Consider the following 17,249-nt stretch of genomic DNA (forward strand, 5'->3'; position numbering starts at 1 on the left):
CCGGGGCCGCAGCGCCAGCACGGCGCTCGGGGTGAGTGGTACGGGGGGATCGCACCCCTTCGCACCCCTCCTCTGGCCTCTCCCACCGCCCCGCCGCGGAAGAACCGCCGGCGCTGCTCCGGCCGCGGCCCGCACCGGCCCCGCCGCCCGGGACGAGGCGCAGCCGCGGGGGGATCTCCCGCGGGAAACCACGCGGGGAGCCCGGCTCCGCCGCAGCCATCGAGCGCCTCCAGCGCCGCGCCGGCGGCAGGGACAGCGCTGCCCGCGGCAGTCTCCGGCCGCCGCCACCTGTTACCTGCTGCCGCCTCCGCCCTGCCGGAGGCCAGCACTCGGCCCCGGCCGCCCCGCCCGCCGCCCCGGCCCCCGCACGGCGCGGCGGGGCGGGGGAGCCGGCTCCGCCACATCCGGGTGCCGCCGCTCTCAGCGCGCATGAGCGGCCGCTCCGCCGCTGCCGGGCCGGGCGCCGCGGTATCGCTGCCGCTCCTCCTCCTCCTCCCCGGGGCGCTGCGCTCCGCGTTGTCAGGCAAGGGGGAGCGACTGAGAGGCGGGGGAGGCGCCTTCCACGGCAGGAGGAGGAGGAGGAGGAGGAGGAGGAGGAGGATGGTTGTGGGGGCGGGCGGCGGCAGGCGCTGGCAGCAGCCGGGAGAAGCCCCGCTGGTGACTGGCTGGCGGCACACGCAGCTCTGGGGAGGAGGCGGAGGGTGCTGAGCCGAGCCGAGCCGCGGGGCGGGCGGCTGCTGCTGCCGCGGGGGGAGAGGCTGCGGCGGCGGCGGGAGGGCAGCGGCACACGCGCGCACACACGCGCGCACGCACGCGGACACGGGTGACAGCGCGGCTGCCACGATGTGAGGGGGCTGTGCGGGGGCTCGGAGGCTCCGCGGAGAGGAGAGGCGAGGCAGCCCGCACAACCCCGGCGGCGGGAGGGGCGGCCGGGGCGGGGCCGGCTGGGCTCGGGGCGAACCGCGTTCCCCGGCGGGCAGGGCGCGGGGCGGCCGCGGGCGGCGAGCGTGGGACCGGCGGTGGCGGCGCTTGGTGTGTTGACCGGCTCCTGTTTGCTTGGCTCCAGTCTCCGTCTCTGAGCCCGCGGGCCCCGATGAGAAGAGCTCCTGCGCTGCCGGACTGACGGCTCGCCGCCCTCCCCGCGGACGAGGAGGAGCGCGGCGCCCCCGACCGCGGGCCGCCCCTGCACCGCCCTCCCCGGCGGGGGCTCGTCTGCCGCCTGCGGGGCGGGCGGCGCGGCGGTGACAGCGCGGCGGCGGCGAGGCCGGGAGAGCGGGAGCGCCGCCGCCGAGGACCATGAGGAAATTTAACATCAGGAAGGTGCTGGACGGCCTGACGGCGGTCTCTGCCGTTGCCTCGGCGTCGTCCGCCGCGCAGCAGCAGGCGGCGGGGAACCGGGAGACCGAAATCCAGGAGACGCTCCAGTCCGAGCACTTCCAGCTCTGCAAGGTGAATGAATGCTGCAGCCCCGAGCCGGCGGGCGGCTGGGGAAGGGGGCGCGCCGTCGCGATGGGCGCTGCGGGCTTTGCTCCTCCGTACCGACCTCGCCGAGCCTGCCCGCCGCTCCTGTTTACTTGTTTGGATTGATTATTTCGGGGGGCGAAGACGGGAAGGAAGTAGGTGTAGCTGTTCAGGTCTTGCTGGATTTCTCTAGTCATCTTTCGTGGAGAGTTTCAGGGTTTGTCGTTTTCTAGGCTCTTTCGTTCGAGTAATATTGACAGTGTGCATGAAGGCTTCGTAGAAAGAGTTGGATGGATGGGAGAAGGAGTGATACTTAGCTGTAGCGCAGATCTGATTATCGCGGCGTTTGAGTAGAAGCCTCTGCTAGTGGGCCCGAAGGACAGGGAATCTGTCCCTCTGCATTATTTGGAAATCAGTTATCCTTTTTCTTTACAACTGGAGGCGGCTGTCGATGTTTGTGGTGGTTTCACTGCAGTGTGTTGCCAAGTTGCTGATGCTGCTATTGCAAATCCTATCTAGAAACAAAGTTCCCGTTTATTTATTTGCTGTGTGTGATACGATAACTGCAGTTTGTGTCTGCACGCTTCAGAAAATGATGCAGCGAATTAACCACCAGCTGTATCAAGAGGAATAAAAGCTGATTGGAATATCAATACTCATTTTTATCTATGCAGTGCACCCGTGGCCTAGCTTGACATGGATGAGCTTGTTTGTGGTTTCTCCTCGGTTTTTTTTCTGGTATTGCAGGTATTCCTGCTGCTTTCATGAGTTGGTCACGAATGTTGTGGAGAAGAGCGGAGCTGTTCCCAGTTAGACTTTATTCACTTGTGAAATACAGAGAGTTGTGGGGTATGCCTGCAACTTCAGTGAAGTACAAGGAGTATATCAGAAGTTTGCTGTGCCTTTATGAGGTTCTGAAATACCTCTGCCTTAAACTAAAGGCTTAGAAATAGAAAAGCTGGCATTTGTATGGCTTATGATGTGTGTGTTTATAGTGGAAGTAAGAGTAAGTGACACTTGTATTACATTCTCAGTTCTGATTAATTGCAGCCTGAGAAGTTTAATGGAGTCATTGCTTGGTCAATTACCAAATTAGTCTTTGCCAACCAAAAAAGCTGAATGTGCCAATAGCTCCATATTAAGAAAGAATCTCGTGGCTGAGGGGTTTTGTTTTTGTTCAATGGGGTATTTTTTGGTTTTGTCAATTCTGGGGCTGCATGTTCTCTTTGAGGGAAGTAGAGGGTGAGAGATTGGTTCTGTCAAGCTCAACTTGCTATTTTTTTTTCCTTTACTGAGCTGAGAGAGGTTGGGTCTGTTGAATTGAAATTGTAGTGATTCTCGCAGAGGCAAGTCTAGTAGTTTGTAATAGTTCTGCTGACAAGTCTGGCTTTGTTGCCAAACTTGGTAGGAACATCTCAGATTTTAATAGTGTCTTTGTTAGAGCTGAAAAAAAGATTACTCGGAATGCGGTAGATGAAAAAATGAAATGCTGAGTTGATACAGTCTTTATACAGAAGAAATGTAAGATTCAAATTAAGTTTCAGTAAGTCTGACTGTCACTTGATGCTCAAAGATGAATGAGTAATTATGACTAAAAAAGTCTTTTGTAATTGGTTCGTGTGAGGCAGGTGGTTTTCTCAGTCTGTGATTAAATTGCTTTGTAGTTCCTTTTTAAATTGTGATTAACATTGAATCCTGTTCTCTAACACACAGTCTTGATTCTGTTTATTTTTGGTATCCTGCTTGACCCATTGTTACTGCGCTGCTCTGACTTGTTAGACTGTACGCCATGGTTTCCCCTATCAGCCTTCAGCCTTGGCATTTGATCCGGTTCAGAAAATACTGGCCATTGGGACTCAGACTGGAGCACTAAGGCTGTATCCTTTTGTATTCTGAAGTGGATTTAGTGCACCTCACACAAGTGTTGTCTTGATTCAGCTGCTGGAGCCATTGAGAAGTCTTGGTGGGAACCAGGTATGCTGGAGGGGAGAAAAAAAGTAAGCTGTCTTTGGTGTTGGTGGGTGTCTTGGCTGTTCTGGTTGTACTTTGTGTCAGTTCAAGTTGTGTTAATGATGTGAGGCGTGGCTGCTCAGTCCCCATTATCTCAAGTTAATAGATAAATTTTGTAGAGGTTTATTAGTGTGCTGACAATTTACAGCAGCTGACTGCAAATCTAAAAAGAGATGTGGGCTGAGCTCTGTTTTGTTGTTCTCCTCTATCCGCTGGGATTGAAAGATTTTGTGCTGCTTGGTGAGGTGTTGGGTTTTTTTTGGTGGGGTTTTTGGTTGGGTTTTTTTTTGGGTGGTGGGCTTATTTTTGTTGGGCTTGTTCTTAAGATAAACTTTGTAATGCTCTAGTGACCTGCTACTAATTGTGTGTTGCCAAATGATGGTTTCAAGTGAGGGAAGTAAAAGGTACAGGAATTGTATCTTGCTAAAAGCTTCCAAGTGACTGAGATAAGCAGAATGAATTTGTGAAGTAAAGCACTAGTAACCCTGCTTCTTTTTGTTCACTAGAAAGTGAACTACCCATATGTTTATAGCCATATGGTATCACAGCCATATGGTATATCCAAGTCATGTAATAACATGTGTTTAAACTTTTATTTTTAAAAGATGTCCTGTAGATTCTTTAATCCACTCTGCTGTTGCCTGAACCTTTACTTGTCACCATAAGAGAATGAATTGAATTCTTTGTTGTCTTGAAATTGACTGAATTCTAAACATTATGGGGAAGGCTTAGGCCATCTTGTTAGAAATATTGACTTAATCCTCTTTAAACTGTAGGTGAACCTAGTAATTTCCTTTGGTGTTTATATCAGTCTTCAAATAGACCTTTTTTGTTTCTTTCTGGTATATCACTACCTGTCTATAAGGTTAATTGCCATAAGAGGGTTGACTTTTAAAAGTTGAAAAACCTGAACTGAAAAACTAGATTGCTATTATGAACTTTCAAGATTTCTTAACTTAGAGCATGAGGAATAGGGGTGATAATGCAATGTTCTTAATGCCATATTTGAAACTACACTGTAATGTCATAAATTTTCTTTTTGAAGAGGTCATAGAGTTGACTTAAATGAAGAGTGAACTGTGTGTGGGTGGTGTTAATTGCTCTCATACTGGTGGAATGGATGAGAAAGCAAAAAGAGACACAGAAGTAAGAACTTGGTTTGGAGGAAAAGGAAAGATCAAAATGTAACTGTTTAGAGCTTACCTGTAATTTTGGGCAACATGATGTTGCAGTTTGGATAATGATGACTCAACAAAACCTGTTTGTGGGCACTTATCCATGGCTACACACACCTGTGAAATCTTGGAGGGTGAATTGCCTTCTAAATAATTGAAAGAGGTATTGCAAGATTGTTTGGGAGGAAAGTGTTACTGTGAGAAAATTACAGAAAATGTGTTTTCTAAGGGAAGGGAAGAAGTTTCATGCAGGGGCTGAAATGTTAGTGCTCCTCCAATTTGATGACGATCAATATGCTTCTTAGTACTTTGATACAGCTCTTGATTCTTGGAAGAACTGGTTAAAAGCCCTCAGCCTCAGCTGATGGGGCAGCCTTGTAAGCAGACAACACTGCAGAATTTACATTTCCTGTGATTACCTACTTCTTGTAGGAGGAATCCTCTTTGTGATGGAGGAATGCAGGCAGAGGGAATAGACTCAGACCTATTCCCAATGTAAAAGCAGCCTCTCTCTTTCTGCTGGTTTGAAAAGCCCTCATTGGATAAGAGTGGGGCTTGCAAGAAGTGCTTATTTTATTCTATTGCTTAAAGATAGAGCCAACCCTCAGGACGCTTTCTTTGCTCGCTAAGGTTTTTATGAGTAATAAATGATGTGCATGGGTTCATTAAAGTGGGAGCCACGTACTCTTTAAAGCTGCAAAAGTGTTTTTATTGAAATGAGGTATGGACTAGAAAGACTGAGTGTCAGTAAAGTGTTACTCATTGAGAAATCATAAAAGTGCGATAGAAGTCAATCCTTATTTTCTGCTGTGTTCATGTTGTGAGAGTATAGAAGTAAAGGAATGATAATGTTTCTTTCGTTGCTTTCCAGCAAATGGGAGCTGGGTATTAGTGTTTTCTTTGTGTCTTCAAGTATAGGTACATCTTTTTAAGCTTTCTATTGCAAGTAAGTAATCTGAGGAACTGGGAAACAAGTTTGGGGCTTTTTTTGGAAAGAGTATTAAAGATAAAATATTCTTAAAACAAGGAGTGAGAACCTCTTTGCGATTTCATTAATATGAGGAAAATAATGTTACAGTCCTGTTTTGGCTTTGGGCTATTTATCAGCTAACCTCTTTACAGAGGTTCTCTGTATTTGGTCAGTCTTCAAATTGGGTATTTTAAATTCAGAACTAGTATTGATCAGAACAGGTTAATGTGAGGAGGAGTTTTCTAAATCACACTTATCTCATTCTTCTTTATGAGGACTCTGTAACCACTACTGGAAGAACAGAGAGAGTTCTCTGTACACAAGTAGTAAATGTTTGTAGCAGTGTTAAAGTGATGTGTAAAAATAGAACTTAAGCTTTTTCTGAAGAACCAAAATCTGTGGATACAAATATACTGCCAGTTCACTGACTTTGTCTTTCTTTGTCTCTAATAGATACAGATACTAAATATCAACATTGTGTTGAATTCTCTAAATCCACAAAGTAGTTGTAAAAATGGAAGTACCTGAATTATAGGTGTCATGTTGCGCTGATTGGATTAGAAGTCGAATTGCTACTCTGTTAATATTTTTTGCCTCTAGGCTTGATGGGTGTAGTTGGTAAGATACTGTGACAGAGGGACAACTTTGCCATTCTATTCCCACAAGCAGCAGTTGGTTCTAGATCCTGCAGTTTTAAGAGGGAGAGAAGTCCATAAAAATACTAGGAAGAGACTGCTTTTAGTGTAAAATTTGCACCTTATGAGTAATGAAAGTTAGTTTGGGATTATTCACTGGCTTAACTTGAGCAGTATATCCCTTGTATTAATTTTAAAAAGCTTGATTAGTTACTAAGAAACATTTCTAACTCTTATTTAGCTAGGAGATTTAAAACCTAGTATTTTTGAGGCAGACAGATCCTTAATTAGAGAAGTATCCCCCCCCCCCCCCCCCCCCCTTCCAGAAAGGAATATTTTTAGCAGTTAATAACAAAAGCCTTGTTCTGTTCTCAGCTATGAACAACAGCTTGGTTACTTTACGGTGTATGAGGAAAAGTAACAAAGTGAGTAGCTTAGTAGAAACCTTGAGCAGCCTGCTGATGTGACACTAGGATCTGTTGAAAACAGTTAAGCTGTTGGATTCTGTTTTCTTTGTTACAAGGGAAACAAGGGATGAGGTACACACAAGAGCAGAATCACTCTGCTGAGTGACATAAAATCTCAGATGATTTCTTACAAGTAGTGGCACTCACCTGGAGATGCTGGTCCAGTTGTTCGTCTGATTTTGTGGTTCTGATTGGAGGATAATTGTTCCAGCAGTTTGAGGTGTGTGAGTCTTGGCTGGTGGCCTGCCTCTTGTCTGGCAATTCTGCCTCAGGCTCCCCCTCCTCTGTGCTGGATTTTTGTGGATGTGATCCCCCCCAGGGAGCAATTGTGCTCACTATTGATTTCCAACTACAATGGTCAGCGTTAGCTGCTGGTGGCCTCATTTGTCACTGCAGGTCAGTATCTTTAGTTTTCTCCATACTTGAAGAGATTTAGCTGCTCTTACCAGTGTGGCTTTCACTTCTTGATCTGCTGTTGCAACGTGTGAGATACCAAGTAGTTAAAAATCCATCTATGCTTTGCTTCTTTTCTGCACATACCTGAACCATTACGGTAGGACATGTAGTCCTTGGTCTTTAGCAAGTTTTGTGCATAGTTGGCTGTACTTTGTTTACCCAGCAGATATTAAAACCTTCTAAGGAGTTAGAGTTTAGTTTATCTGCTCAAGGTTTAACTTGGTGTAATCAGTTAGACTTTACCCCATGATGTCCTGACAGTACTCACTGTCATAAGTAATAGCCCTGCTTCTGTGCTCTTCATTCCTTTTGCTCTTCTTCCTAGAAGTCCCTCTGGAAGCCTAATGTGATCTAAACAGGGTGGTGTGTAAACTCAGAAGAGGCTAGAGAAAGATGAAATGGACTCTTTCAGGATTTTTTTTTTTGCCTTTAGGATGGTGTTTCCTCAGAAGTTTTAAGTTCAGGGCCCTGTACAATTAATAGTAATAGTCTGCTGAGCTTTTTTGTTTGCTTTTATAAGGTAGAATAAACTTCGAAGCTAAAGCAGAAATATTGAAGGAATTCTTCTGCTCCCTGCTGTTTAACTGTTCCATCTTAAACAAGTTTCTTCATTTTTCTGCACTTTAATTTCTCTGTAGCAGGACTAGGACAATACATCAAATTAGATGTTTTGTGATTGTCTCCCAACACGAATACAATATCTACTGGTGCTTCAAGCCTTAAAAATACACATTTGCAGCATGAAGTTCAGCCTCTCTCTTGATAAAGGGAGTTCTATAAAGGAAGACCATTTTCTGTAGAAATTCTTGAGAATGAAAGGGATACCTGTAGAGTTGAAGTGTTGTACCTTCCACACAGACCAAATTGTGCTTCTGACTCTTTATTCCCAAGCAGAATAGGTTATTTAATTAAAGTTTGGCTTTTTTGTTTCCCACTTGCAAACCAAGTTCACAGAAGGAGAAAAATTAGATTGTTCATCATTCTGTCATTAAAAATCTGAAGATTCCAATCATTCTGAATGTCAGTATCTGTTAATTTCCCCACAGCCTTTTCAGCACTAAAAGATGAGTTATGCAAGCAAACGGCTGAAGTTCTTATGTCTTTGGGGTGTATAAAGCTTGTTTTCTGTGATTTCCATTCTCCAGCCTTTTTGAGAACTCCCTTTTTTTGAAATCGGAATAGCTCAAAAGCCTGGGTGTGTGGTTCCATGCAGTCAGTTTCTGATAAAGTGCTTGTTGCAGCATCCGGATAGCTTTGCCGTTGATGCATACTACAAAATTCAGGCAATTTGGTAAATTCTCTGAAGCTCTAACAAAATACCATTTCCAAGTTGTGATGTGATTATATCCATTAAAGTTACTTCTCCTTTGGGTTGTTCAGACTTTGCAAGGCGGTCTGACTGATTTTTTTCCTTATAGAAATATCAGCTTGAGATATTTGTATTTTGGGGTTTTTGCTTTTTGGTATTTTTTTATTGAAGTAGTTCTATACTTGCTCTTTCTTCTCTGTAGTAGCTCTACATTGGCAGTAGGACAGTGGCTGGAGTTGTTTATAGTATGCAAAGATTTCAGTTTTCCAAATAGAGCATCCAACTGAAGTTGGCACATCTTCAAGTGGGATGCTGGACCAGATGAACTTGGGTGATCTTTTGTGACCTAAATTACTCTGTAATTCTAAATCTGACCTAAATTCTCTGTAATTGATTCTCTGAATACACCAAATTTGAACTGAACTACTCTTTTGTGGGTGGTGAGGGTCTTTTGGCATTTGTACGCTGAAGAAAGTGGTCTCAACCTTTGTCGGTAGTGTTCTAGTCTTTGAACAAATATGTCTGTTTTGGGAAGAGTACTTTGGTAAAGCTATTAGAAGTATTGCAGTAGTGTCATGTCAGAGAGACACTGTGATTATTTATTAATAATAAATATTTATTGTCTACCTTGCCACCCAATTCACATAGAGTAGCTTAAACAAAAAAAACTTCTTTGCTTAAAGCACATGTTAATCTTGTCACATTTCTGTTTCTTTTAACACTACTGCATTTCTTGTCATATCATCCAGCACTTTGTTCACATGGCTGTCGTTATCTCAGTGAAGAATTCCCATCCTCTCAATGAAGAAAATCAGCTAGTTTTGGGTATTGTGAAATGAAATGGGGCCAGAATGGCATGGTGAGGCATCTCTTAAAAGTGCATGGAATTAAAACAACTAACTCCTACACAGAGAAAGCTTTGACTGAATTCTTCATAATAAATAAGATGGTGTTCTTTTTAAATCTGTGGTTTTACTTGTTGGGAAACTTAGTGTACTGATTTTGGCCGGAGTAAAGTTAGTTTTCTTCACAGTAGCTGGTGTGAGGCTGTGTTTTGGATTTGTGCTGGAAACAGTCTTGATAATACAGGGGTGTTTTCCTTATTGCTGAGCAGGGTTTATACAGAGCCAAGGTCTTTTCTGCCTCTCACTCCACCGCACCAATGAGCAGGCTGGGTGTGCACAAGGAGTTGGGAGGGGACACAACCCAAGACAGCTGATCCAAGGGATATTCTATACCATATGGTGTCATGCTCAGGATCTAAAGCTGGAAGAAAAAGGAGGAAAGGGAAGGTGTTTGAAGTGGTGGCGTTAGTCTTTCCAAGTCACTGTTACATGTGATGGAGCCCTGCTTTCCTGGAGGTGGCTCCTGCTCACCCACGGGAAACAGTGAATGAATTCCTTGTTTTGCCTTGCTTGTGTATGTGGTGGCTTTTGCTTTACCCATTAAATATTCTTCATCTCAAACCATTATTTTTTCTCTCTTTCCCAATTTTTCTCCCCTTTCTCTCATGAGAGGGAGTGAGCAAGTGTCTGTGTGGAGCCTAGTTGCCAGATGGGGTTAAACACAATCCTTTATGAAACCCAGTGTGCAGCTCTAAGGATTTGAGATAATGACAGGTTTGCCTGGAATGTGCTAGATTGAATTTATAGCTGTAATTGCTGATTAGCTATTAATTGGCAGGTGCTTGTCAGGAGCCTTGCTTGCCTGACTGTACATTAGTCTAGTGCTCGTTAGTGGCTGGTTTTTGCTCTCGCTGCTGCTGTGCTGCTTTGTCAGCTCACTGTGCTGTGCCTGGGAACATTGTGATAACAGCAGCGGCGATGTGCCGGGGCTGGCAGGTGGCCAGGAACTCACTGCGTGTCTGTGCTGCTGCCTGGGCTGGCTGGGACTCTGCTGTGAGCTTCAGTCAAAGGGACCCGACCTGTGGGTGAGTCCACGTGCGAGTAGGCAGATCTCGAAGCGGCTGTGGCTGTGGTTACGTCAGTGCAGCAGCAGGAACACCTCTGGAGGGACTGAGGCCCAGGGATAAGTCTGTTGCAGCAGGTAGATACTGAAGCATCAGTGGCTGTGGATAAATCCATGCTGGAGCACCTGATAGCGTGTGGCCATGGATAATCCCACAACAGAGCAGGTATTCCCCATGAAGGACTGCAACCATGGGTAAGGCTATGATGGAGCAGGTTTATCTCTGAAGGAGCTGTGGCTAAGGCCACACTGGAGCAACTGTGACTGTGGGGAAACAGCAGGTCTGTCATTGGAAGTGTTACTGAATATACTTTAATTCTACTAATGCAACTTCTAGTAGTAATTACTTTTGTTCAGAAATATCTGAAGTATAACGGTATTGAAACTCATACTGTAATTTACAAAAATGAACTTTACAATGAAAACTCCCCTCTAGGTATTTTACTGACAGAGCAGAAACTTAATGGATACAGCCTTGCAGCTTCAAACTTGCTGGGTCTTGGTGAGACTGGGGAAGGAAATATTTGGAAAGCGTGCAAAGTTTGTAAGGCTGCAGCACTAGCATAGTTTGTTTCCTTGTACCACTTTGCTATTTGTGAAACACTGAGGTGGTATGTGGATTGTGTGATCTGATGAGGTTAGGCTAAACTGTAACAGGAAGTTGGATAGCTGGGGCCCAGTTTAGGCTTTCCGACTTGTGGCACACTGCTCAATTCACTAGGACCTTAATTTGACATTTCAGTAGATTTGTTCTTTCTTGATCGCTTTGGAAGGGCTTTTAGAACTGAAGTAGCATTATTGCTGCAGGAGATGACATGAGCAGTTTTAGTAAAGTCACATCTGGAAAAGTAGAAGCAGCTTAAGATTTGAGATGTGATAAAGAAAGCTTGAAGGCACAAATCAGGGTTGCAAACTCTTCTTAACAAAACTCTGACAGAAATTTTGTAACTGCATTAGATTTCTAAGTGTCCAGGTCCCTTTGTTGTACAAAGGTTTCAAAAGGCAAAGGTAAGTGTTCTTACACAAAAACTTTAGGGTGACTAGAAGTTGGCTTATCTATTCAGTGAAAAACAGAATAAAACTTGCAAATTATTACATTCGATATGAAGATAAACAGAACTGCAGGACATGGATTTTGGGAACAGTTGACTTTGTCCTTGATCTTAGCTATCTGGTAGTGGTTTTACAGTTTGAAAAATATTGGAGTTCTTAATAGTTTTGAGAGAGTTTATACTGCTTGGGCCTTCCCTTTTCCTCTTGCTGCTCTCAATGTGCCTATCTTGAAGTGTACCATCAAATTGATCATAGTTTTTCTGAAAAATGTGGATTCTTAATCCTGCAAAGTACATCTCATTAAGTAGACAAGACTTTGCTTTCCCAGCAGTCTAATTCTTTGACCCGTAGTGATGTATTTGTTTGCCAGCCTCAGGAATAGGTTTGTGTTACTTTTGAGGCAAAACCACATTGCTTACCCACTGGCAGTGTGCTGTCTGCCAGCAGCTTTTGGAGTTACGTTATTTTGCTGACCCACAAGTTTCAATTGTGGTATTGTAATTGGTACTTGAATGCCAGTCAAGTGTAGCCTTGTAGTATTCGTGATAACTTAGTGAGTCTGTTCATGTCAACGCTTCCATCATAGGCGCTTGATCATTGTACAGCTTACATGTTTATCAAAGGAAGCACTAAGTTACTACCACTGTTGACTTTCAGTGCAAATACAGATGAAGGTCTAATGACAGAATTTAAATCGCTGTCAGTGATATTTGTATCACTGAATTTAGACACATTAAAATAATGAAGGTCTTGGAAACAGCTGAAATAGAAATGTTTCAGAAGAGAGGACTGGTAGAGTGGTAAAATGCCTTATTTAGTAAATTTCTAAAATATGTAACAGTTCTGTCAGCCTCTGAGGACTCATACTGGATCCTGATTCCTTGTGATTTTTGCAATGAGTTTATGAAATTGCATTTTCTATGGCTATTTAGTTCTGGCACATTGATATTCAGTTTAAGACTGACACAAATGAGAACCATTTTGTCTTCCACTTAAAAATCTCTCCTTTTAAGAAATTCTGAAACTGGTGTTGTGTTGAGATATGCACAACTTGATGACATCCTTGGTCTGTGTATTACTTATTTTAACTTAATCACTTTGTGCAATGATTCAGTGTATTTTGAATCCCTGAGCTTTGCTTAAACAAAAAATGTAGTTATTGATAGTACTTGTATTGAGGCAACTGTATCAATTGCTGGATTAAGATTGATTTTAATACTGTATTAGTAAAAATTCTGTATTGAATATCAGGAGTAGGTCCTGCATAGTCTTCTGTCCACAGTAGTTCTAATCTTATAGATTTTTACTTGACAGATTTGAGATTTTTATTTGCTTTCAATTACTTAGAGATTTTTCTTTGCCTTGAATTCTATTTTGAGTGTCAAGAACAGTGAAAGTAGGTGAAACTTGAAATGTGTGTCTGCTGTATTTCTGTAGTATAGAAAACAAAGTGCATTTAAGGAAAGCTATGTTCACAGAATCAGAGATTGGGTAAAGTTGGATGTGACCACTGGAGGTCATCTAGTGCATCCTCCCCCCCGCTCAAACAGGCCCTGCTAGAGCACATGGCTCAGGATTGTGTCCAGATGGCTTTGTTAAAACATAAAACCAGAAGTTTTTTTAGTAACAATGATGAGGATCTTGCAATACTTGAAAAAGGGCAGTCTGAAGAGTTGCAGCTTGCCAAATCAATTATTTGATTGTGGTTGTACAGAGAGAAGTTTATAGCTTGATAGAAATAATTCAAGGCTACTTTATTTGCCCACTTTGCTAAATGCCTGGGATTTTGTTTCATAAACACCTTAAAAGGTAGTAACAAAACCTGATTTATATTTGGGAAACCTGAAGCTTAATTTTCTTCTAGAATTGACATAATTTAGTAGCAGTGGCCACTGCTTCCATGTTCTCAGTAAGTCTTAGCCTGTCCCACCCAAACCACAGTGTTCTTACAAGCAGTCCTGATGGAGAGAAGAGCTTAGGTTCTCCACCAAGAGGGCTATAGATCAAACTCATCCTTTTATGAGGTGTATCTCACAGATTCTCCAAGAATTAATTGTCATCTCCTGCTTCTGTATTCTTGTGTAAACTCCACAGGAGTTTAACTTTGAAACTTTGTAAGCCAGGGAACTAAAGAAAGGATGCGGATCTGAAGGAAACAAGACCTTTGTACTTTTGCTTAGAGAGCTATTATTTTATTTTGTGTGATTTGTATTATTTCAAGCAGAGGTTTGTATTGTGTAGCCTCTTGAAGCTGGTGCCTGGCTTGTACTCTGTATGTGTACAATTAACATTATTAGATTTTTGGTTCACATAATGATGATAAATTTAACACTTCAAGAGTAGCCAGCTAAAGAGGTAATCCAGCTGGTGTCCAGGGTTTTTGATAACAGTTTCTTCTAATAGGCCCTCCCTCGTTCCCAACTAGTAATAATAATTTGTAGTCAGTAGCAGCAGATGGACAAAACCTATTTGCATTTTCCAACTTGCTCATTAGGGAAAAAGAATACTAATTTTTTCATGATCACTTGATGTTCAATTGATAGTATTAGCATGCCTTAGTTTTTTAGCATATGCCCTATCCAGTCATACTAACTTGTTAAGCAGAGCAGATGTTCATCTTCACAGTTGAAAAACATTCCTAACTGGACTTCATAATGTTGATGTTAGAGGTACAGTTACTAAGCTTTAGTGATGCTTATTAATGTGGAGAATGGGCTGCAAAACAATAACTTGCCTGGCATTCCCTTTTATATGTGTTCCAAACCTGTATAGTAAACTGATACAGTAAGATTACCTCCACAGCCACCCCTAAATGTCAGATAAAAAGGAAGCTCACAAAAAGAAAAATAGCTGGCATGGTGAATATCACCCTCCTTCTTTAAAATAACAAGATGGGAAATATAACATTTTAGAAAGAAGTCCTGGTAAATTACTAACCTGGAAAGAGAGATGTCAGGTAGCCTACCTCTTAAAAGCACGTATTTTAGAGGAGATGCAGCAGCAGTTAACTTTTATAATACTGTTTCTTTTCTTCCCTGAGTAGCAAAGGAGAAAAACTACTTTGGAACTCTGGCAGTTTAAAAAAATTTTTTTCCCCATATGAATACTCTGCCAATAATTTCCAGATCAAATAAATGCTGTTCTGTTTTTTTTTTTAAAAAAAAAAGTAGGGAGGAAGTGGCATTTTCCAAATGAACTTTATTGACTTTGATGATCTGTTCTTTCTGCTGGCAGTTCCCAGTGAGAGAAGCAGCACATCAGATAATGCTAACAGTGATGCTTGGTTTAAAATATTTAGAAACTGCAGTTTTATATCACAGCATATAACCAGAAGCACTTCTTCATTTCAACTCAGTACTTCATATTGTTATCATTTTTGGACACAACTTACAATTTTCTTAGTTTTTCTGGTTTTTTAGCAAGGAAACATCTTTGCTACTAAAGCAAAAATTGAGATGCCTGGACAGTTGATGAAAATGTATTTATGGTATGGTAAAAAGTAAAATGCCAAGACTGCTGAAGTGGTGTAGTGGTGAGTTTATCAAGGAAGCTGTTGTGCAAACAGGAGCGTGATGATCACACTGCCATCTGATAATATTCTCTGCCTTCTCTCTTTTGGCTGCAGCGGAAGTTACTCTTGCAATGCAAACAGAGTGCTGGGCAAGTTCAGAAAGCAATGCCCTTGAGTAAGTTTTGAAGGAGAAATGCTACTCTGTGCCATTCTGCAGTGGTGATAGTGTGCTACCAGAGTAATTGTAACCAATTTGATGAAGAAGGTACTACTAATGCTAGCTATTTTAATCTGTGACAGACTGGCATTTCTCAGAGTACAATCTCACTTGTAGAAAAGCTCATACAAAAAGACTATCCTTGCAAAATATTTCTGAAATTATATGTCAAACTTGAATTAAGCAGACTTTGATTACAATACAGGTAAAATATTTAAAAGCATAGTTTGAAAGCTTTATCCACGTAGTTCATTCTACAAAAATGCCAACCTTAAAGTTTCAGAATACAGAGGATTCTCTACCTGTCTTTATTTGCTATAGTACAGACAACACCTGTAAATTATACAACTGTAGTTAATTTGGGGGAAGTTCACCCCTGATGAAATTAAACTCAGTTGTGGATACTTGTTGTTAGTGTTGTGTTCGTGTTTTAATGGAGAATCTGTGAAGATGATCAGTCTAAGTGCATTCTGTAGAAGTGATACTGAACTGCTGTATAATTTTCAGCTCCTAACAAGAACTTCTAAACATATTTTGTAGTCTGAAGTATCTTAGTAGCCCAGTGTTGCTCACAGCTATTATTTGGTATATTAGATCTCTGGCTGTCTTATTATTTTAATGACTATTAATAAATGCCATTCAATGTACTAATTTTCTCGACGTTTGACTGGAATACATGTATCAGTCTATCACAGTGGTTTTTAGTACAATAGGTTTCATCCTGCATTTTTGCAACAGGCCACTAATTAATGCTCCTTTTTTCAGTTTTATTCGAGGAAATTATATAAAGATATTGTTTCTTTTATAGTTGCTGTTTTGTCTTATTAGAAATTGTTGTGTAATAAAAATAATTTCTACTTTTCTTTTGAAATCTCATCTTTAAATTTTTCAGCATCTCTTTGTGACTGGTTTCTCAGAAAATAATTCTTAAAAAATACTATCTTAGTTTTTCAGGTGTGATTTATAGTATAGTGCTTCTTCTAGCAGAGTTCATTGTAGCTCTTGTCCATTAATAGTTTCCAGGAACGTAACTCTCTGAGGTCTCTGGTGATCTGGGATGAATGACTTAACTCTTTCCTCTTTCTTCTCTGCTTCAAGAGGATCATTCCTACAAGTTTGTGCATGTATGTGGTTTGTGAGGAGGGGTAAGGCTTGATTGTGTTGAAATGTTTTTGTCCTGGCTGAGGTTTTATTACCAGTTCTCTGCAGACTCACCAAGTTTAGAGTTGAGCAGACTGAATATGTGAGGGAAAAATGAATAGTAATTAGACTTCAGGTGCAATGCTTAGTGTATTGATCAGGAACTTTTATAGTCCTTTGTTGCAAAAGAAGTAGGGATGCTTTGCAGGCAAAACACTTTCAGATTTGTAATGCTTTGAAGAACTAAAGTGAATCTCCATGCAGTTAGCCAGAAAAGGTTCCTTAGCTTTTTCTCTTAATACATATGTTACTTGAATTTTGTTCTGGTGGAATTCTTTGCCATCAAGAAGTCTAATGCTTTTCTTGATTTTTATTTTTTTTTCAAATTCACACAGAGCTATTGGCCACTGTAAATATACAATGAGGTTATTTGTTCCTGTTTCAGTGCCATTCTGCTATGCTAACATTTGAAAGAAGAAATAAACTTTGAACAGTACCTTTTAAAGGTGATATTTATTTTCTTCAAACTTTTCTAGTGAAATCTTAGAAACAGTAGTTTTCCCCCATGGTTTTTTTTTTCCCCATTTAAATGTTTGAGGAGCACCACAGGTGACTTGTCTGACACATATCAGCTCAGATGTTTACTATTCCGGCTTGTATTTGAGCCTTGTGTGGTTTTTATGCCTCACCATGCAGAGCATACATAAAACTTCTACAGGTTACAGCTTCTAGTGAGTTGTCATAGCTGACTGACAATTACATCTGTTTTCCTCTTGGATTTTTGATGGAAGATGTTACAGAAGTGAACTTCCAAAACTAATTAATTCCATTTTCTCTATTGCTGAGTAGAAAAAGCTATCTGACACTCAAAACATTA

At 42.0% G+C, this 17,249-nt stretch overlaps 1 protein-coding gene and 1 long non-coding RNA gene across 17 annotated transcripts in view; one reads left to right on the top strand and one right to left on the bottom strand.

Moving 5' to 3' along the window:
- The window catches only part of LOC125322339, a 28,686-nt gene extending 28,327 nt beyond the window's left edge, over nt 1–359 (bottom strand). The window contains exon 1 of the long non-coding RNA XR_007201959.1: nt 296–359. This is a non-coding gene — a long non-coding RNA (uncharacterized LOC125322339). The remainder of the gene's footprint in view (nt 1–295) is intronic.
- An 847-nt stretch (nt 360–1,206) lies between these two features.
- Nucleotides 1,207–17,249, top strand: part of STXBP5 (syntaxin binding protein 5) — a 107,492-nt gene continuing 91,449 nt past the window's right edge. For all 16 annotated transcript variants that reach the window (XM_048295977.1, XM_048295979.1, XM_048295980.1 and 13 more), the window contains exons 1-2: nt 1,207–1,449; nt 3,241–3,338. In XM_048295977.1, the coding sequence (XP_048151934.1) occupies nt 1,297–1,449; nt 3,241–3,338 (251 nt within the window). In that variant the 5' untranslated portion in view covers nt 1,207–1,296. The remainder of the gene's footprint in view (nt 1,450–3,240; nt 3,339–17,249) is intronic.

Source organism: Corvus hawaiiensis, chromosome 3 (genome assembly GCF_020740725.1).
Source record: "Corvus hawaiiensis isolate bCorHaw1 chromosome 3, bCorHaw1.pri.cur, whole genome shotgun sequence".
Classification (NCBI taxonomy): domain Eukaryota; kingdom Metazoa; phylum Chordata; class Aves; order Passeriformes; family Corvidae; genus Corvus; species Corvus hawaiiensis.